General features: G+C 45.8%; 1 protein-coding gene across 10 annotated transcripts in view; it reads left to right on the top strand.

Annotated features, from left to right (window-relative positions):
- The window catches only part of DOCK9 (dedicator of cytokinesis 9), a gene marked incomplete at both ends in the record, with an annotated part of 303,105 nt that extends 282,746 nt beyond the window's left edge, over positions 1-20,359 (top strand). For 5 of the 10 annotated variants that reach the window (XM_080690195.1, XM_080690198.1, XM_080690201.1 and 2 more), the window contains 9 exons: positions 1,196-1,318; positions 2,563-2,676; positions 3,341-3,376; positions 4,201-4,347; positions 7,951-8,161; positions 15,309-15,499; positions 17,823-17,923; positions 18,029-18,167; positions 20,237-20,359. In XM_080690195.1, the coding sequence (XP_080546321.1) occupies positions 1,196-1,318; positions 2,563-2,676; positions 3,341-3,376; positions 4,201-4,347; positions 7,951-8,161; positions 15,309-15,499; positions 17,823-17,923; positions 18,029-18,167; positions 20,237-20,359 (1,185 nt within the window). The remainder of the gene's footprint in view (positions 1-1,195; positions 1,319-2,562; positions 2,677-3,340; positions 3,377-4,200; positions 4,348-7,950; positions 8,162-15,308; positions 15,500-17,822; positions 17,924-18,028; positions 18,168-20,236) is intronic. The other 5 variants (XM_080690193.1, XM_080690194.1, XM_080690197.1 and 2 more) reach the window with 1 other exon arrangement.
- Between the last annotated feature and the right edge of the window lie 1,226 nt (positions 20,360-21,585).

The raw sequence follows: 21,585 nt of genomic DNA, 5'->3' as shown, positions 1-21,585 counted from the left end.
TCCATGCTGGGTCTCTGAGTCCCATCTGGTGGGAGCATTTCTGTCCCGGCATTCCAAGCTGCACACTAAAACTCACCTGACTGTCCTGCTCAGGTGACATGCTCACCCTGGTGAAGCAGTGACCATGGCCAGGAGACAGGTTCGTCCTGATGAACACAAACTGAAGCCACCTGCCCCAATTCCTGAGCCACGGAGAGTGTTCCCCTCTAAAATCCAAAGGCACAAATGAGGTCAGAGTGACCAGAAAGAAATGTCCACGGGAAGGAGGAAAGGATGTTGGTGAAGCAGACACCGTACCCACACACCTCATCACAAAATTTATTTGAACATATTTAGTTGGGTCTGAGGTAATGCTTCGTAACTCTCCACGTCCCAGCATTGTCATTTTGCCGTAGAAAGGAAGAAGTTTCTACTTATGCAGAGAGCTAAGAGCCAGGTGTGATGTCGCATGCCTCGAATCCCAGTACTTGGGAGGCTGAGACAGGACGATCACAGGTTCGAGTCCAGCCTCAAACAGACCCTGTTCCAAAGCAAAAAATATTAAGGGCTGGTGGTGTAGCTTGGAGGCAGAATGTCCCTGATTCAAAGTACCAAAGAGAGAGAGAAAGAAAGAAAGAAAATTATTGGAGAATGTGCCAAGTTGTTAGAGTATGGCATTCATGTTTTTTGTTTATTAGTGTTAGCAATTGAACCCAGGGGCATTCTACCTCTGAGCTACAACCTATGCCCTATTTTATTGTTTATTTGGAAACAGGGTCTCGCTAAGTTGCTGAGGCTGGCTTCAAACCTGTAATTCTCCTGTCTCAGCCTCCCAAGTTCTGGGATTACAGGCATGTACCAATATATATATATATATATAGTGTGTGTGGTACTAGGGGTGGAACCCAGGGGCTTTTCTACCTCCGGGCTATACTCCTAGACCTATTTTATATTTTATTTGGAAACAGGGTCTCACCGAGTTGCTGAGAGCCTTTCTAAGTAGATGAGGCTGGCTTCGAACCTGTGCGATCCTCCTGTCTCGGCCTCCCAAGCGCTGGGATTACAAGTGTGCGCCACCACGCCCGGCTTAGAGTTCATGTTTTAAATACCATCTGTTTTGACATTTCCCCTTGATGGTCTTACCCATTGTGCATGGCGCGGGGTATACACTGCCGCTCTCTCACGCTCTTCCCCGGCCTCCTTCCCTTCTGACCAGGATGTGCTGATGGAGCTCCTGGAACAGTGTGCAGACGGGCTCTGGAAGGCAGAACGCTACGAGCTGATCTCCGACATCTATAAACTCATCATTCCCATTTATGAGAAGCGGAGGGATTTCGAGGTAGCTGCTCTTTTAATTTTTTCCCTATATAATAGAACAGCTGGGTGGCATATCCCCAAACCTACTTCTCTGCAAAGAGAGCAAGCTGGCCATGGTTCACTGATGAGCAGACCATCTCTGACCCTCCACGTGATGCTGCTGGGGGTCACGATTTACCAACTGCAAAGAGTTACCAGGCACCACACACAGCAGGACTCACCTCTGCGCAGACCCCCACACCCCCACCTCAGGATTCCCACTGCACATGCCACTTGTGCAAGGTGGCCACAAGTCGTTTTTCATCAGCAGTCACCAGGGTACTGTTGTCCTCAGAACTTGTCCCTGGCCCACCTGCCTGGGAAAATAGTGACCCTCCAATGGTGGGAATCAGGAGAAAGAGTAGCAGAAACAAAGAATGGTATCTGAGGACCTTCTCAAGTACCTCCTGTAAACTGGAAAATAGAATTTGCTTGTAAGAAGGTGACGATTGATGGGCCTTCCTAGGCAGATTGGCCATTTGGAGAGAAAGCACTACGCTTCATAAGTAATCACTAGGAGGAGTTCTACAGTGAAAAGACATTTTTTGAGGGGTGTGGTGGCGCACGCCCGCAAGCCCAGGATTTGGTACTTGGGAGGCTGAGATGGGAGGAATGCAGTTTCCAGGCCAGCCCACAGTAACTTAGCGAGACCCTGTTTCAAAATTAAAAAATGAAAAGGGCTGGGGGTGTAATTCAGAGGTAGAAGCCCTTGGGTTGAGTCCTCAGTACCATTTTTTTTTTTTTTTTATGTATATTTGGAGCCAGGCATGGTGGTGCACACTTGTAATCCCAGCATTTGGGAGGCTGAGACAGGAGGATAGAGTTTCGCTGACAGCTTCAACTACTACTTTGCAGCTCAGTGAGACCATTAAAGAATAAAAAATAGGGCTGGGGGTGTAGCTCGGAGGTACACTGCCCCTGGGTTCCATCCCCAGTACCACACACCAAAAAAATGTATATTTGTGTGTCTATGTTTGTATGTCAATATATGTGTGTATATATATATGTATATATATATATGTTACATATGTGTATGTTATGTGTGTTGTGTGTACAAATGTATCTATATAACATATGCATAACACATTTAGATATAAAACATACATATTTAAATTTTTTCACTCAAGTGTAAGGAATTTTCACCTTGCATTCTCACATTCATTTGTTACTTTGAAGTTGATTTTGCTGTTTGCAAATGGGAAGAGATGGTTCTGTTCTGCTTTCCAGAGGCTGGCTCACCTGTACGACACCCTGCACCGGGCCTACAGCAAAGTGACCGAGGTCATGCACTCCGGCCGCAGGCTCCTGGGGACCTACTTCCGGGTGGCCTTCTTTGGCCAGGTAAGTCCCCGCCCCCGTTCTCTACCATCCTAAGTTGTTGCTATTTTTTAACCTTATGAAGTGATAGCCTGTAAATTTTTCATGTGCTACAAATGCTAATTTGTTGAATTTTTCATATTTAGTATGGTTCTTATCTTCCTCTGTAGTAAACTTTCTGCTTTTTTTTTTCCTTTCTTCCTGTCTTTTCTTTCTTACTCTCTTAAGGCAGCGGTAAGTTCTCCCTCCATGAGGTATTCTCAGCAACATCTTTGGTTCTTCAGTGTAGTATGCAAGTTTCCTTTTCAAGTCTGTATGTTTATGTCTAGTCATTACAAACTCCAAAATGAAATTAACATTTTATTCCATGCATAGAAATAAATCATCCGTTCCCATATACATCTATAGTGCATGTTTTAAACCAGAATAAAGTCATTCTGTTTTTCTTTGTGCGTTGACATCTTTATCTTTTCGTAATACCATATTTCCACAAATATATTTACCATTGTAATATTTCAGAAACTTTGTACGAGAGGGTTTTATTTAAATTTAATTTAAATTTTAACCTTCGAGTCTCTAACATCATTAAATGATAGAAACTGTAATCCATTTATTTAGGGTGTGTGGTTTTCTATGAGCACTATATAACCTTCAATTTACTCTGTTATTGTCTTTTATAACTTTATAGCAATACCAGTTTACAGACAGTGAAACAGATGTGGAGGTAATTACAGTAAATGCTTAAAAAGCAAGTAATATAGTGAAATTACTGCATCTAAACTCCCAGTTTGATGTGGATTTTTTTTTGTTTGTTTCATGTTAGCCTACTTTTCTTTTCATATATTGTGAGGTGTGCACCATTTTCTCTCTTTTATTTTAGATGAGAAACTTTTGAAATTTTATTTCAAATATTAACCCCATTTTGGACATTTTAGTTTACAGCCTTTTCACTTCCCATGAGTATCACTGAGCTTGGTGGTCGACCTGATTGGCCCAAAAACAAATGGTGACCTCTGAGAGAGAAAACGCGTTGTGATGTCGCACTATTGGCCTTCAGCATTGTTGCTCATCAGTAAGAGCAAAGTCAAATTGCTCACACGTGATGTACCTTCTGGTCGACCTGCTCCAGGCTTGAATACTTTGGTCGATGCTGTAGAAACCCTGTGCCGATGGCAGCGGTCACGAGAGGGGCCCTGTGCGCATCTCAGGCCCGCCCGTCACAGCTTGCTGGGCACGTTTCAGTGAGTTCTGCTCCTGGGATGTGAAACAGGCTTGACTCTCATCATTAGAGCTCACTGAGAGAACACAGCCTGAACCCCAAGGCTTTCATTCCACTCTTAATGGCGGCATTCTTGAGTAAGTTTGCAGTTCTGTGCTTTGCCTCATCTTTGCGCTCAGATACCATTTTCCTTCCTATTCGGACAGTCTGTTTAGGGTTTCATTGTGGAATCATCCTCCCTCCCCCTTGTAACAAAAGAACCCTTCGTTGGTCGGAAGCCGTGGGCTTCTGCTCTTCGGGGCCGGCGCTGATTGCGCTCCGTGTTGCAGGGATTCTTTGAAGATGAGGACGGCAAGGAGTATATCTACAAAGAGCCCAAACTCACGCCTCTGTCGGAAATTTCTCAGAGACTCCTTAAACTCTACTCAGATAAATTTGGCTCTGAAAACGTCAAAATGATACAGGATTCCGGCAAGGTACGGCCGTGTTTAGACAAGTCTCAGATGAATGTAATATCGTTTTGATTGATTGCCTGCGGTTGGTTACTTATTCTATATTCACAACTGTGTACAGATGAGAAAACCTAGGGAAACCTAAGGACGAGTGGCCTGCGTGGCAGCTATTTTTTCCTTCTTAATGCCTTCTTGTGCTTTCCATTACGTGCTCCACACTAAAGCAAACCTTCATTGCATAATTTCAGGAACATCTGAAGGAATATGCTGTTTTTAGTCCTGATATTTAGGAACTGCAAAAAGTAGGGGCCCCCAGTTCTGTTCCTCACCAGCCTCTCCCTCTGCATTTTGCACACAACTTGACTCTGTGCCACTGATGTTTGGACGTATGGACAATCGGACAGAGCAGCGGGTGGACAGATCAGGAAGAACTCAGGAGGCAGCGTGACCACAGGCAGGAGGTCCGCCCTCTGTTGAGAATGGCTGCCTCTGGCGCTCAGCTCTCACCAGGACCCGTGCAGCTGTGTGTCCTGCGCTGTTCAGAACATTAGCCGCCCTGTGCTTCCCAGGTCTCAGGCCAAGATAGCACTCCTCTTTTTGCATTAGAAATGCTCCTCTGAGCCAGGTGTGGTGGTGCACACTTGTTTGCAATCCCAGTTCTTAGGAGGCTGAGACAGGAAGGTCACGGGTTTGTGGCCAGCCTTCGCTACTTAGTGAGGCCCTCCGCAACTTAATGAGACCCAGTTTCAAAATAAAGAATACAAAATAGAAAAAAGAAAAAAAAATGCTCCTCTGCTCACCTCTCCAACAAGGTGAGCCCTGCGTCTTTCCAAGGACACCAATCTGGAGCAATCTGTCATCTATTATTTCTGTAGTGGGTCCTGCTTTGGAGTGCCTCTAGTCTGGAAACTGTGCTCCCGGCCTTCTTCCTTTTCTCCGGAGGAGACTCCTCCACTCTCCTGCCAGGTGGTGAGGAGCTAGCGGGGAAGGGCAGGGCAGGGGCTGTGAGTCCACCTGCTGGATTCTGGATGTGGCTGAGGAGAGGGAGGGAAGGGCCCCTGCTCGGCCGACGGCCTCTCACTCACCCCTACTCCGCCCTGCACCTTGGCCCTGCGTTCTGCTGAGACTATTGGACCTACTACAGATTTTTCCAGACTCAGTTCTCCAGAGGACGAACTCTGCTCTCTGTAGGGTGGGGACTAGGTGAGGGAACTGAGAGTTCCGCGTGCCTGGTGCAGACTTGGGGCCACTTGCCCTGTGTTTCTCTCCACCCCTTAAACAATCATCCTTACCCTAGGGACTAAGAGCGATGGTCCTCTTGGGTGCAGTACTCCACCCGGAGGGTCATGGGTTAGGTAACAGTCTCTGCACTTTGCCAAGGCAGATGGCACACCTCCACACACCTGTGTTCCAAAAATGCATTAACGCTTGCACCAGCTGCTGTCTTCTGCCACTTTCCTGGGTCCGTATTCTTTGCATAGTTTCTGCCTTTCATTTCAGCAGACAGTGTCACAAAAGCAAAGGAATCAACACATGGTTTAATTGGAAACCTCAGCACAACCTTACCAAAACTCATTTAGCCCAGAGATCAAAGGACCCAGGCTCGGTTTGCCTTTTTCTCTGATTCTCTAAACCCAAAGCCTTTGCCTGGCCTGAGACCAGAGGATCGCAGTTTGTGGACAGCCTCAGCTACTTAGTGAGGGCCTCCACAACTTAGTGAGACCCTGTTTCAAAATGAAGAATGAAGAGCCGGGCATGGTGGCGCACGCTTGTAATCCCCGCACTTGGGAGGCGGAGACAAGAGGATTGCGCAGGTTCAAAGCCAGCCTTGCTGGCTTAAGAAACCCTGTTTCCAAGTAAAAAAATAGGTGTCTGGGAGTGTAGCCCAGAGGTAGAAGGGATTCCAGGAATCCCAGTACCACCAAAAAATAAAAAATAAATGAAGAATGAAAAATAGTGCTGGAAGTATAGCTTAGAGGTAGAATGTCCCTGGGTTTAATCCTCAGTACCTCAAAAAAAAAAAAATTAATCTGCACCTGAAATAAATTAGTTAATCTGAAGCTACTTCCGTCTAATCTGACCTGCCTATAGATTAGTGATAATTCGGTTCCTAATTTTTAATCGTTTATCCTTAAAAATTTTCTCTCTAAACCAAACATATAAAACTATAGCTTTGGAAAAACAGTCCGAGAAATTCATACTAGAGTCATTAAACAGAACACTAAACAAGATTTCTTCAAAAAAAATTCAGTGTCATAATAAGGAAATAGTGGACCCACACTTGTAATCCCAGTATTTGAGAGACTGGAATAGGAGGTTCACAAGTTTGAAGCCAGCACATTGGTTTGTAACTTGAGACCCTGTTTCAAAATAAAAAATAAGTGAGGTTGAAGTGTAGCTCAGTGTTAGAGTATCCCTGGGTCAATCCCCAGTACAAGAAAGGAAAGGATAAGAAAGGAAAAACTAGCTGGGCGTGGTGGCACAAATTTATAATCCCAGCATCTGAGGAGGCTGAGACGGGAGGATCGTGGTTCGCAGACAGCCTCAGCTACATAGTGAGGCCCTTTGCAACTCAGTGAGACCCTGTTTCAAAATAAAGAATCAAAAATAGGGCTGGGGGTGTAGCTCGGAGGGAGAATGCCCCTGGGTTCCATCCCCAGACCAGCAAAAAAAAAAAAAAAAAAAAAGGAAAAACTAGCAGGGAATTGTAGAGTGATGAAGAATACGGAGGGCTGGGATGCAGCTCGGTGGAAGAGTGCCCCCTGGCAAGTGCAAAGCTCTCAATTCAATCCCCAATACCAAAAAAAAAAAAAAAAAAAATAAGTAAATAAAAAGAAGATTGTGCTGGGACTATAGCTCAGTGGTAGAGCGCTTGCCTGGCAAGCTCAAGGCCCTGAGTTCCTTCCCAAGCACTATAAAAAAATACTACTAATAATAGAAAACCACATTTAAAGTGTGACTAATTAATAGATCCTGGTTCTAATACAAATCGCTATAAAGAGCATTCTGGGCGCATCTGACTAAATTTTACTATGGACTGAGCACTAGCAATAGTGGGGAGTTATCCTTAATGTTTATGGGTATGATAAAGCATCGCCATGGCGACAGAGGAGAATGTCCTCATCTCTGGGAAGGACTGGCGGAAGTTTTATGACATGAATCACTGTCTTTGAAATGGTCCATCTAAAAATAATCTGTATGTGTGTATATATATATACATATATGTATGCACACTTAAAACAATCTTAACAAGTGTTTTTGTTTGTTTTTGTTTTTTTCGGTGGTACTGGGGTTCCTGGAAGCCCTTCTACCTCCGGGCTACACTCCCAGACCTATTTTATATTTTTATTTGGAAACAGGGTCTCTTAAGCCAGCGTGGCTGGCTTCGAACGTGCGCGACCCTCCTGTCTCCGCCTCCCAAGCGCGGGGATTACAAGCGTGCGCCACCACGCCCGGCTTAACAAGTGTTTAAATGGTGCGTATGGGAGTATTTTTTATACTGTTTTTTCCAATTTTTCTGAAGTTTTTCAAAATATTTATTAATAAAGTGGTTGGAAAATTCAGCCTCGGCAAGATTCGAGAGTCTTCCGAAAGCACCCGCCTTCAACATTGCTTGTTCACTTAAAGGTCAACCCTAAGGACCTGGATTCCAAGTATGCCTACATCCAGGTGACTCACGTGACCCCATACTTTGACGAAAAAGAATTGCAAGAAAGGAAAACGGAGTTTGAGAGGTCACACAACATCCGTCGCTTCATGTTTGAGATGCCCTTCACCCAGACCGGGAAGAGGCATGGTGGCGTGGAGGAGCAGTGTAAACGGCGCACCATCTTGACAGGTACGGTCGGTCTCCCTGTGCCAAGGGGCTTGGGCGGCTACGCGCACCCTTGGGTGCTTTAGTTAGCACCCTTCACACCCACTGCAGTTCAGCATGATCGAATGCTCAAGACATTTTTTCATTTGTCTGTTATACTTTTCCTTCTCTATAAGCCATAAAATTCATATCCAATGTAGGGTCACTTACCCATCTTATTCTATTATTTTATTTTATTTTATTTTAGGTACTGGGGATGGAACCCAGGGGATTTCTACCTCCAGCCTACACTCCCAGACCCATTTTATACTTTATTTGGAAACAGGGTCTTACTAAGTTGCTAAGAGCCTCACTATGTAGCTGAGGCTGGCTTTGAACCTGCATGATCCTCCTTTCTCAGCCTCCCAAATACTGGAATTACAAGCGTGCGCCATGATGCCCGGCATCACTTACCCATTTTAGAATTTGAAAAAAAAAAAAAAAAGAAAACAGTGGTGCTCCTCTGCCTACAGGCTTTTGCACAAAATGCTGGGTGTTTTGGGAAGCCCTTCTGGAGCCCACCTGGAGCCCCTCCCGGCCGTGGCTACTAGATCAAGAAGCCCTTCGCTCAGACCTCGTCCTCTTCACCAATCTCTACTGCACACACCTGCTCAGTACTTTCAGGCTAGGTGAATTAATGGAGCGTGAGGCTAGCTCCTGTCTACCTCGTCCCTGACAACAGCTGAGTACCCCAGTACCCGGAAGCTTGGTGCTTCCAGAGCCACCCCCTCGGTTTGGGCAGTTTCATTTGGTCCCTTTGCCACCGTTCAGCCATTGATAGCCAGTCTTACAACGTGTTTTGTGTCATTTCCCAGCTCTTGACAAGTATAGAGTCAGCTTGTGGTGATTTTTACATTCTTTCATTTACATTCTGGCCCATCCACTCTTATTAGGGCCAGCAACAAAATTAAGGCAACCTAAAACAAAATACTCTCTTGACCAAAAAAAACAAACAAACTTGTAAGAAACCAGTTGAAAACCCCAGCTGTCTCCACGGCTGCTCCTTGGGCACATTTCCCAGAGAGCAGCCCTAATTAAGGAGAGCCAGGGAGGCACCTACCCCCTCACTAGAGGCCTTTGTTGGCGAGTTTCCCATCTGGAGATAGGAAGTTATAACCAGTGTCATCACCAATGAAAGGAGCTCTGTTACAGTGCTGCGTCTCAGGAGGTTCCCAGTGCAACTTTTAAATGAGTGAACTGTATTATGTGTGATTTATATCTCAGTAAAGCTGTTCCAAAATAAGAATGTGGAGCCAGGTGTATTGGCACACACCTATACTTGGGAGGCTGAGACAAGAGGTTCAAAGGTTCAAGGCCAGCATTAACAATGTAGCGAGGTCCTCAGCAACTTAGTGAGACCCTGTTTCCAAATAAAAAATAAAACATAAAGCCAGGCGTGGCGGTGCACACTTGTAATCCTAGTACTTGGGAGGCTTAGACAGGAGAATCACAAGTTCTAGGCCAGCCTCAGCAACTTGTGAGGCCCTCCACAACTTAGTGGAACCCTGTTTCAAAATAAAGAATAACATAGGGCAGAGGGATGTGGTTTAGAGGTAGAATGCCCCTGGGTTCAATCCCTAGGACCTCATAAAATAAATAGGTCTGGGCTATCACTGGGAGGTAGAATAACCGTGGGCTCAATTCCTAATACCACAAAAAAAAAAAAAAAAAAAAAAAGAAAAGAAAAAAGAAAGAGAACATGAGTCATGCAACAAAAATCATCAAGTTGGGCATGGTGGTGCACAATTGTAATCCCAGTGCTTGGGAGGCTGAGACAGGAGGATCGCAGGTTCACGGCCAGACTCAGCTACTTAGTGAGGCCTCTGCAACTTAATGAGATCCTGTTTCAAAATAAAGAACAAAAAATAGGGCTGGGGGTATAGCTCAGTGGTAGAATGTTCCTGGGTTCCATCCCCAGTGACACACACACACACACACACACACACACACACACACATACACACACACACACAGAGAGAGAGTTCAGGACATATCACAGAGAAATGATACAAAAGTTTAAAACCAAAAACAAAACCCTACATTCTTAAAGTGTCCCTACTCCTGCTTTTAAAATAAGATAACATGTAAAATGTAAACAATATCATCCTCATAAACACTGTCCCCTCCCCATATGCAAAAGGATTACTTTTCAAATGCACACCTCAGTTTTTATGAAGTAAGAAAACTGTATTTCTAGATGGAATATTTTGGGGGAATTGCAAGTTTGCAGTATTTATCTGTACAGTGGTGATGACTTTTGATTCCTTAGTCAGTCTTTATCAAAGGTTGATCCAGGACCTGCTGTATCAGCAGCCCCTGCAAACTTATTAAAATGCAAGTTTACAGCCCCAAACCTTCTAAATCAAAAACCTCTAGGGCTGGGACCCTGCTGCTTGTGTTCAAGCCTTCCCGGGGACTCTGGGCTTGGGGCTCTTGATTCTGAAAACTGCTGCCTTACAAAAAACCTAGCTCACCACTAAGTCAAGGTCGGGAATCTTTATCATGATTAGTGTAGCTTACTGATGCATAATAGAGGGTGTTTTCCCTTAGCCAGTGTCCTCCTGGGTTGCAGTTTTGTTTGTTATAGAACTATTTTAGATTAGATAAAGGATGTAAGCAGAACTCTATCAAATACAGAGCTATCTGCAGAGAGGCAGAAACCTCCCCTAGGTTCCGGCTCCGGGTATAACCGCCTCACACCCCTTTGGGGCTGAGGACGCAGGACCGGCTTTCTGTACCTTTGCTGCCTGAGCGTAAAATGAGAGCTCAGCATTTTTCTCATGCTAAATAATTTCCTAAATGGTAGCCAGAAGGAGAAAGAATGTCCATCATTCTGCTAGGTTGCCTATGCTATGGAGCTCCTTGGGGCTGATTCTGAGCAAAAGAGGGGTTATACTACAGCAGAGCACCCAAAAGAGTTCATTTTTGCCCTGAAATAGCTGAAGATATCAAAAGAATAGTTACTAAGCAGAGTAAAGAGAAAGGGTAAGAAAGACACAAATACAAACATGTAAGCTCTGTGTCAACCTTGAGTCAGAAACCTCTGAAGACTGAGTTTCCCGTAAGCCCCCGAGGCTTTTCTTCCTTTGCGTAGCTTCACGCCTGACCTTTGGCCTTGCGGGTATAAGGAGCCTGGCCTTTCCTGCCCCTGCACCTGGCAAGGCTTCACCCTCTAGGCAGCCCCAGTCAAGTCCTGTCTTCATTTGCAAAACCTCATGGAAGTTCCTGGCCCCCCAGAAACCGATCCTGCCTTCCCTTCCCTCCTGGGTCTGATGCCGAGGACGTTGCTTCCCAGTACCCTCCCAAAGTCTCCCAAGTCATCCCCAGACTCTGCGCGGGCTGGGAATGCGCCCCTGCCTCTACCTTCCGCTCACAGGACCAGGCTAGACCTTCGCCACTCACAGCTGCTCTCTTTCCTCTTCCTACGAGGCCGCACGTCTCCACGGGGCTGTTCACCCATAGCCTAGCGGCTTGCTTCTTGGCCACCCGACTCTACCTGCCAGGGCCAGTTTGTTCTCCCACGCAGCCTTTGTGGCAGTACTCATTCATTCATTCATTCATTCATTCATTCAACAAGATATACTGAGCCCTGGTGGTATGAGCTCAGCATACTCACAAGACAAAGGTCTATGGCCTTGTGCAGCTTCCAGCCCAGCCAGGAGACATGACAGTCAGCGTTACTGAGCAAACACATCTCTGTTAGAACAGAACGTGTTCTGCACAAAAACAAAGAAGACTGGGCAAGTGAGGTCAAGGGGAGGCCGCAGCTTCAGTGGGGTGGCTTGGGTAGGCCTCGTGGAGACCGTGACCTTGAAGTCTTGACTTGAAGGGTTGGGCCTGCAGCATCCGGAGGGAGAAGAGGCCGGCAGGAGGCCATCCTGCCCATGCTGTGACCAGGCTGTTTAGGGACTGAAGCTGGTGTTTGTGGAACCCAGGGAGCCTGTGAGGGAGGAGCCGACATGCGCCAGCCTCCTAGGACGGCAGGGGCCGTCGGGGCAGGCAGCCCCCACTCACAGGGACCTGGCGGGCTCAGGCATGGACTCCGAGCTGTCTGAGTCGTGTTACTTACCTCTCCTTTACCTCTTAGAGTATCTTCTTCCCATCCCAACAGCACGACTGTCACAACCAGTGACGTCAGCGTGACCCACGCACACCTCACAAGCATCACCCTTGCGGTTAGTTTTTCTCTGTCTGAAATAACAGTGCTGCTATAGTGCGGCTCCCCAGAAAGCCGGCACGCGACTGCGCGGATCGTCCCTGGCCCACTGGCATGGCGTCATGTTCCCACAGGTCTTTCCTTGCCAGCGGGAACATAGCACCCTTCAGGACAAGTTCAAGGCCAGCCTCAGCAACGTAGTGAGACCCTGTTTCAAAATAAAAAAGAAATAGGGCTGAGGGTATAGCTGCGAGGTCAGAATTCTGGTCAGAAAACCATGGCCCTGACCGGAAAGCAGCAATGTCGGCTTCTTCTTACACTACAAAAGGAACTTGCGCTCGGAGGATTTATCAGCACTGGCGCACGTCATCTAAAAACTGCGCGTCCAAAAGGGCAGGAAAGAAACCTGAAACAAGAACCTTGGACCTTCAGGAAATAGAACACTTTGGAACTAGAGCAAGCCTGTAAATCAAGTTACCTTGGTTACACATGATTTCCAGCTTCATCCAGACATCCCTGGGCCCCTAGGACATGTGTCTTATAGGAACACACTGTTTGTTCCCAGTTTTTTGATGAGGCCTTCCTGTGGAAACTCCCGGCCATTTACCAAAGAGTTCAGACTTCAAATGTAACCACTCTCAATCTTGTGCTTTTTAAAAATTTATTCTATTTATTTATTTATTTATTTATTTATTGCAGTACTGGGGATGGAACCCATGGGCATTCTACCTCTGGGCCACACCCTCAGCTCTATTTTTTTATCCTTTATTTTGAAGCAGGGTCTCACTGAGTTGCAGAGGGCCTCACTAAGTAGTAGGTGAGGCCGTCCTCGAACCACGATCCTCCTGTTTCAGCCTCCCGAATGTTGGGATTACAAGCGTGCGCCACCACGCCCAGCTAATCTTGCGCTTTTTAAAAAATAAAATAAACTTTCAAGTATAAATTTACATGTTTGTTTGTAAATGTATATTAAAAGGGAATACTATAGCTATCAAACTGTTTACTTGCTACTATAAAAGCAGCAAGATAGAGATGTGAAAAAACCCAGATTAGAATATGCTATATTTATTTGTTTATTTTATTTATTTATTTATTTTGTGTGGTGCTGGGAATGGAGCCCAGGAGCCTTCTACCTCCAGGCTATACCCCAACCCAAGTTTTCTGTTTGTTTATTTATTTGTTTGTTTGTTTGTTTGTTTTAAGACAGGGTCTGGCTAAATTGCTGAGAGCCTCACTAAGTTGCTGAGGCTGACGTTGAACCTGTGAATCTCCTGTCTCAGCCTCCCAAGTACTGGGATTACAAATGTGTGCCACCATCCCTGGCTTATTTTTCTTTTTATTTATTTTTTTTTTATTTTTTATTTATTTATTTTTTTTTTTGCGGGTCTGGGGATGGAACCCAAGGGCATTTGACCTCTGAACTACAGCCCCTGCCTTATTTTTTATTCTTTATTTTGAAACTGGGTCTCACTGAGTTGCAGAGGGCCTCACTAAGTAGCTGAGGCTGTCCGCGAACCGCGATCCTCCAGGTCTCAGCCTCCCGAATGCTGGGATTACAAGCGTGCGCCACCACGCCCGGCTATTTTTATTTTTAAGCTAATTTTTTGGTTGATATGTTCAGGTCTCGTATTGTGACAAATGAAAACAATATTAATCAGTTTTTTATTTGAAAAGCAAATGAAGCAGTAAATATTTTATTTCTATTTTCTGCCCATTGCTGTAAGCTTCAGAATACTTTTATTATGAATGCAGCTCCAACTGTCTGAATTTCTGGTTCATTAAATGCTTTGCTTGAGAACAATCTTATTCCTTAGTCTTCAGTGATTTCTCTGATTTGTACAAATTTTTCATGTGATTCAAAGTTGTCCTTTGGAAAAGAAGGAATTTTCTCAAGGTTGTTTTTATCGAACTATTTTCTGGAGTTAATCTGCAGTGTAATATCTCAAAACCCTCTAGTCTTTTCTATGTTTTCAAAGCTATCTTTGCCTTCTAGCCTATTTACATCTCACCACTCGTCAGGGATGATGGTGTAGGCCTGTAATCCCAGTATTTGGGAGACTGAGACAGGAAGATCACAGGTTCGTGGCCAGCCTCAGCAATTTAGCAAGACCCTGTTTCAAAATAAAAATAAAACAGAGTCCGGGTGTAGCTCAGAGGTAGAATGCCCCTGGGTTCCATCCCTAGTACCTGCCCCCTCTACACACACAGAAAAATAAAAACACAGATTTCATACTTCCAGGGATGGGGTGTCGCTCTGTGATAGAGCAGCACTTGCCTAGCATGAACAAAGCCCTGGGACCAAGCTCCAGTACTGCAAAAAAAGAAATGAAATTTGGCTGGGAATGTAGCTCTGGGCAGGGTGCTAACCTGTCACATCAGGGCCCTTGGTTTGGGCCTCAGCACTGTTGAATGAATGAACCAGTAAATGAATGAATGAGTGAGTGAATTTCACTACTTCCAAGGAAGCTAGGACATTTATGGATAAGAAAATGATTTCTTCAAAGACATAAAGGGAAAACAAGGACCCAACTCTGTTGACATTATATGATACAAGCTGTCATGAAACATAAGTGATTTTTTAAAGGAAGAAAACATCCTTTTTGTGTGTGTGGGCGGGGGGGGGGGGGTGTCTGGGAATTGAACCCAGAGGCATTTGACCTCTGAGCTATATCCCCTACCCTATTTTTTATTATTTATTTGAAACAGGGTCTCACTAAGTTGCAGAGAGCCTCACTAAGAAGATGAGGCTGTCCGCAAACCACGATCCTCCTGTCTCAGCCTCCTGAATGCCGGGATTACAAGCGTGCGCCACCACACCCAGCTAAGAAAACATTCCAGTTGCACACAGAACTGGCTCGCGACTCTGGCGGGCTCTGGGTTCCCTAGCTGTATCATGCAAACGATAGTGGCTTCTACCCGGGCAGCAGTGAGGCTCATGCCCGCTGGGGAGTAACTCTGGGCCTCGTTCCTCCGCAGCGATACACTGCTTCCCCTATGTGAAGAAGCGGATCCCCGTCATGTACCAGCACCACACCGACCTGAACCCCATCGAGGTGGCCATCGACGAGATGAGTAAGAAGGTGGCCGAGCTCCGGCAGCTGTGCTCCTCGGCCGAAGTGGACATGATCAAACTGCAGCTGAAGCTTCAGGGCAGCGTGAGCGCACAGGTGAGCCGGCGGAGCCCCCGGCACCTGGCCAGGTCAAGCCCACCACACCGGCGCAGCGCCCTTCTTAGTGGGCGATCCCCAGTGACCTTCCCCGGCATCTCGGAGCCTCCTCCTGGGGCCAGAGAGAGAGGTGGACTCCGGTGCCCCTCCCAGCCTCAGCTGTGAGCTGTCATCCTCACTAAGTGCTCTGCTAGGACAAGAGACCACTCTCTGTAGTGCCCTGGCTTTTCAGTAATTTGAAGACGTCTCAGTGCCCAATTGGAAGCATCAAAGCTCTTTAAATATAAAAAGGGTAGATAGCCGGGCGTGGTGGCACACGCTTGTAATCCCCATGCTTGGGAGGCGGAGACAGGAGGATCACGCAGGTTCGAAGCCAGCCTCTCTGGCTTAAGAGACCCTGTTTCCAAATAAAAATATAAAATAGGTCTGGGAGTGTAGCCCAGAGGTAGAAGGGTTCCATCCCCAGTACCACCAAAAAAAAAGTACCTTAAGTTTCACTGTCTTAATATTATTTTAATTAACAGAAATTATTTAGTATAGTCCAATCTATCAGTTCCTCCCTTTACTGGTAGCATTTTTTTTTTGTATCCTTTTTAAGAAACATGTGCCTTCTTCAAGACAGTAAAGACATTCTCCTGTGTTTTCTTCCTTTTTTTCAGCATTCATGTTTAGCCCATCTAGAACACATTTTGTTTGTGGTATCGGGTAAAAGTCAAGACACATTTTTTTCCATATGGCCATCCACGTGATTTATTAAAAAGATCATATTAAGTATGTTCAATTTGTGAAAATTCTATCAAGTTATACACTTAGGATATATGCAGTGTTCTGTTCATACATTATACTTCAGTAGGAGGATTTTAAAAAGTTATATATATGGTTTCCTAATTTTTGTTTTGTGGTACTGGGGATTGAACCCAGGGGCCCTCTACCTCCAAGCTACATCTCCAGCCCGTTTCAATTTTTTTTTTTTTTTTTTTTTTGGTGGTACTGGGGGTGGAACCCAGAGGCTTTCTACCTCTGGGCTATACTCCCAGACCTTTTTTCTTTTTTATTTGGAAACAGGGTCTCACTAAGTTGCTGGAAGCCTCACTAAGTAGTTGAGGCTGGGTTTGAACCTGTGCGATCCTCCTGTCTCAGCCTCCCAAGCGCGGGGATTACAAGCGTGCGCCACCACGCCCAGCTCAATTTTTATTTTTGTAAAAGGGTCTTGCTAGATTGCTGAGTCTTGCTGTGTTGCTAGGGCTATCCTCGAACCTGAAATCCTTCCACCTCAGCCTCCCAAGTACTGAGGCTACAGGCATGCACCACCATTCCTAGCTGTAAATTTAAAAAATACTCCGCTCCAGTGACCAACATGATTCTTGTTTTGTGGATAGTTTTAAGTGTGTTTAATTCAAGCGTGTGTGTGTGTGTGTGTGTGTGTGTGTGTGTGTGTGTGTGTGTCCCTATATCTCATTGTTTCCTTTTCTCTTTCAAGTAAGGCATGTTTAGGAAAGTTGGACTGTACTATATAGATTTAGGGGGTTTTGGTTAATTTTCTGGAATCAGTTTTTGCCAATGTTTCACACTAAGATCCATGCTAAGAACCATGAATTTTTGCCTAAAATTTTTCTTAGTATCATGAACCACAAAAGTATCTACAGATGTTTCCAGTCTCTTCCCTGTATCCTGAAAGACTGTGTTCCAAAATAGATTAGCAAGTGGGTATAAATATCCCAATAATGTTGTTATACAATAGGGCCAAAGGTCAAAGTATTCCATAGCTAAAAACAAAATCCCTCAATAACTTAACCCAGGAACAGCCTGCTTCTATCACAAGGCAGCAGCAGGGTGTGGGCAGCGTACAGGGCGGGCCAGCTGGGGCTCTCTAAAGGGCAGAATATGTCCTCTCATTGGACAGTGACCTTCGAGTTTGACAGACCATTTTTTATTGACCTCCTGGTTGGGTGTAATGTGGCCTAGATGCTGGGATTGAACACTGTGGTAGCAGCAATCTTTTAACATGGATTTGGAAGACGGGTCTGGTGTTTTGCTTATTGGATATTCAGACCTTACCGGGTCCTTGCGTTTCCAAGCATTGTGCCCCTCTTCCACAGAGTGAACTGCATCACAAGTGCCCTGGGGATGGCCAAGGGGGTGGGATCCAGTGGCATGCCAACCGTATAAGATTTGTGTATGACCCTCTGGGGTCAGACCTTCCTTGAAGGTGGGGGTCACAAGTAAGTCACTCAAACAGCACTTTGACCGCACGCGGAAACTAAATAAGTGACCGTGGTGACCGCCTTCCTGACTCAGATGCAAACCTTTGCCCTTCGTGCAGGTCAATGCTGGCCCCCTGGCCTATGCGCGAGCCTTCTTGGATGACACCAACACCAAAAGATACCCGGACAATAAAGTGAAGCTGCTGAAGGAAGTGTTCAGGTAAGCACGCAGTGTCCCTCCCTCCTCGGGGGTGGCCGTGGCCCCCGATGGACGCGTTCTCTGTTCTTCTGCGTGCCTTTATCTCCCTCTCCCGCCCCGCTTCAGGCAATTTGTGGAAGCCTGCGGTCAAGCCTTGGCCGTCAATGAGCGTCTGATCAAAGAGGACCAGTTGGAGTACCAGGAGGAAATGAAGGCCAACTACAGGCAGATGGCCAAGGAGCTTTCTGAGATCATGTGTGAGCAGGTGAGCGCCGCGCTGCCCGCAGCAGGGGTGTGGGTTCAGTGGGGTCTCGAGACACCCTATGATGAGCTAGCAAGCCCTCCAGTGTCCCCCCAGAGCTTTAGAATCTGGATAAAAATCCATTGTACCACATTCCTGCTAGCAGGGGGAGCTGAAAGATGGCCCATCTGTTCCTACCTAAAGCAGCTGGAAGCCAGGTGTGGTGGCGCACGCTTGTCATCCCAGCATTCGGGAGGCTGAGACAGGAGGATCACGGTTCGAGGACAGCCTTAGCTACTTAGTGAGGCCTTTTACAACTCAGTGAGACCCTGTTTCAAAATAAAGAATAAAATATAGGGCTAGGGGTGTCGCTTGGAGGTAGAATGCCCCTGCGTTCTACCTCCAGTACTGCTAAATAAATAAATAAATAATAAAGCAGCTGGAAAGATCAGCACCCACCGGTCACTGCCTCGGCAGCAGCTCTCCCACCCCGGCTAGCCCCGGGAAACCTCCATGCTGTTCGCACAGCTTCCTCTATACTGTCCATCTGTGGAAAGAACGGGGCTTCCCAGCCTGGTGTAAGGAATTGCCTGTCACATTAAATGTCTTTTGCCATGTCAAACTCCAGAGTTATCCCACTTTGGGCTATTGACAGCCGCTGACCTATGTCCCCTCTCCTGCTTCCTTTATGCTCCTTATCCTTACAGGCTCTTTCCTGACCCCATTACTCTTGTCTCCTTCCCACGTGAATTCCCTATGGGGAGACATCTGGCCAGAATCCAAGCAAATGTCGAGGAGCCGCACGCGCGTGCATCCGAGTCCCCGTCCCCGTCTGTACAGTTAGCGACAGCACCTGGATCTCGCACAAGCGCCTTTGTCTGTTCCCTACATTACTGTCTCTTGGTCTTGTGGAATGGAAGCCAGGGCCCTTTGTGTCCGCCATCCTATGGCATGATGGTTTAGTTAAGAACTTTCTATTGTGGGGAAACTAACCTTATAACTTTAACTTGCTTATTTTTTTTTTCTCCTCCATGCTTACACGCTCAGATGGGATGGTAATGTCATTTCTTTTTAATTTTAATTTTCCGATAAACTTTCCTAAACCGACTCATGTAGAGTTACTGCTAAGACTGAGTCACTGCGGGCCCTGGGCAGCGTGTGCACCAAGGAGAGCAGCCCTCTTCTGGGCAGTTAGGAAAACAGGAAAAAAAAATGGAAATGATTAAATAAATGAATGCCCGCGTAATTAAGCTGGAAGGTGAGGTCTCACAGGAACAAAATTATGGAGACTCGACATCTTTTGCATGGACCCTTCAGATTCCTTTAGAACAGGGTGCGTGATCAGTGAGAGCCAGCATTGAGCCCTGGAAGGACGGACTGAGCTGTTCACCTCCCAGATGGGATGGAAATTAATTACAGCCATTGGCTCTCCACTGGCCCGTCGACCTCCCTTTATGTCCACAACTGTGAAGATTAAACCCCTGTGAACACTTAAGCAAGAAGGTTTATGGCCTGGGCTGGCTGCCTGGTATTTCCAGGAGAGCCGCCCTGTGGGTGTCTGAGTCTCCGCCTGGCTGGGGGTCGAGCCTTCCCCCCAGATTCCTTTCCAGTAACTAGGGCTGTGAAAAGGTACCTGGTTAGGATCGCAGGTAGCCACTCTCTCACCCAAGGTGGAAACCTCTAAGACCCCAAGAAGAGGAGATAGGAGAAAGGCCTCGATGCTCAAAATTCATCCGAGGGGGCTCTTTCAAGGGGTGGGTAAAGCTGGGTCCTGCCCCAAGTCTACCCAGGCCGACTTCAAGTCACCTTAGGATCTGTTGAGCCTAAGAGGCTCTTTGCTCACTAAGTTGGAAAAGAAACGGAACCAGCTATTCTTGATTTTTCTCCTTACAATCTTATCTGAAAACCATCCTTTACTGGATAACTGAAACAGTGTCTGTCTGCAAACCGCCAAAGCCTCTGGGTGCACCATTACTCACAATAACGGTGCCGCCACTGGACAACAGGGCATGCACGTTACCCGGCACCCACTGTTTTGAGGAATGCTTGTCGGGGTGCTGCGCTTTGGTAATGCTGTTTTTCTGTGCCTCAAGATCTGCCCCCTGGAGGAGAAGACCAGCACTTTGCCGAACTCCCTTCACATCTTCAACGCCATCAGCGGAACGCCTACCAGCACCATGGTGCACGGGTCGACCAGCTCGTCCTCCATTGTGTGACTTCACCTCCTGGGCCGCGTTGGGGGCTCACGTTGTCATTTGCAAACTCAGGATGACTTCCGAAGCTAATCACTGGGAAGACGGAGCCAGGGAAGAGCCATGGGGAGTGGGAGAGAGAGGGAATAAAGATTGTGATATTTAGTAGCAGATTTTCTAAGAAATGGGAAGAGGATGGACATATTTTTTTAAATCTCACTGGCAATATTCAGAATATTCCTCGTGTCTTAAGAAATGTGTGATGGGCACTCTTAAGCCGGAGTTAAATTTTATTCTTCCTACAGAGTAGTATTAAAATAAATGGTTTAAAGACAAAAGGAAAAAAAAAATTGTTCTGGAATATAGCAACAGCACTGAACCTGGCCCGGGGACCATCGGCCTCTCGGCTAAGCTGGAAAAATCTTGAAAAGATTATTTTTTTTTCCTGTGGCACATGGGGGTTGAATACAAGAACTATTTTTGTGACTAGTTTTTGATGACCTAAGGGAACTGACCGTTGTAATTTTTGTACCAGTGAACGAGGAGATTTCGTGCTTTTCTACACATTCCTTCTACTTAAGAACATATGAACGCTTAGGAAACTAGGAGAGCTTAAAACTAGTCGAGCAGTTTAGAACCAAAGGCCTATACTAACAAACACACTATGCTAAACAGTAAAAGTAGCACCGTGGATCACGATGTACATACCGTTTGTTAATACAGTCTCCCCGTTCCGTGCATACGTGTGTTACATTTCTACATTTTTAACACACACGCTTCCATATTAAGTTCGATTGTGACAGATCCGTGCCGGTCTTAGTGTATGCAATACCCTTGACTTTACTGTTTTATTCTTGTACATAAAAAAGTGCAGTATGGAGATGTATACAGTCTTTGCTACGTTAGGTTTATAAACTGTTAAAGATTTCACCCTTTTGCCAAAATGGTGAACTATGTGGTTGGTAAATCTTAAATCCTGTGGTGAATGGGGGTATAATTTAAAGTTTTCACAATGTTTCTATTTTCTTTTACGTCATTAATTTAGTAATTTTATATTTGGGAAAAAATAAAGGTTTTTAATTTTATTTAACTGGAATTACTGCCCCACTGTAATTAAACGGTCTGTACCACATGCGTATTAAAAATAACATTGCTGGTTTTCTGATAATGAACACTGGGTATTTATTATTTGACAGATCCAAGAGGTGTGAGGTTTTTTGTTTTTTTTTTGCGGGTTTGGGTATGGAACC

This window comes from Muscardinus avellanarius, assembly GCF_963383645.1.
Source record: "Muscardinus avellanarius genome assembly, chromosome: 2".
NCBI lineage: Eukaryota > Metazoa > Chordata > Mammalia > Rodentia > Gliridae > Muscardinus > Muscardinus avellanarius.
Note: the sequence above shows the minus strand (reverse complement) of the source record. Positions and strands in the feature narration are given on the sequence as shown.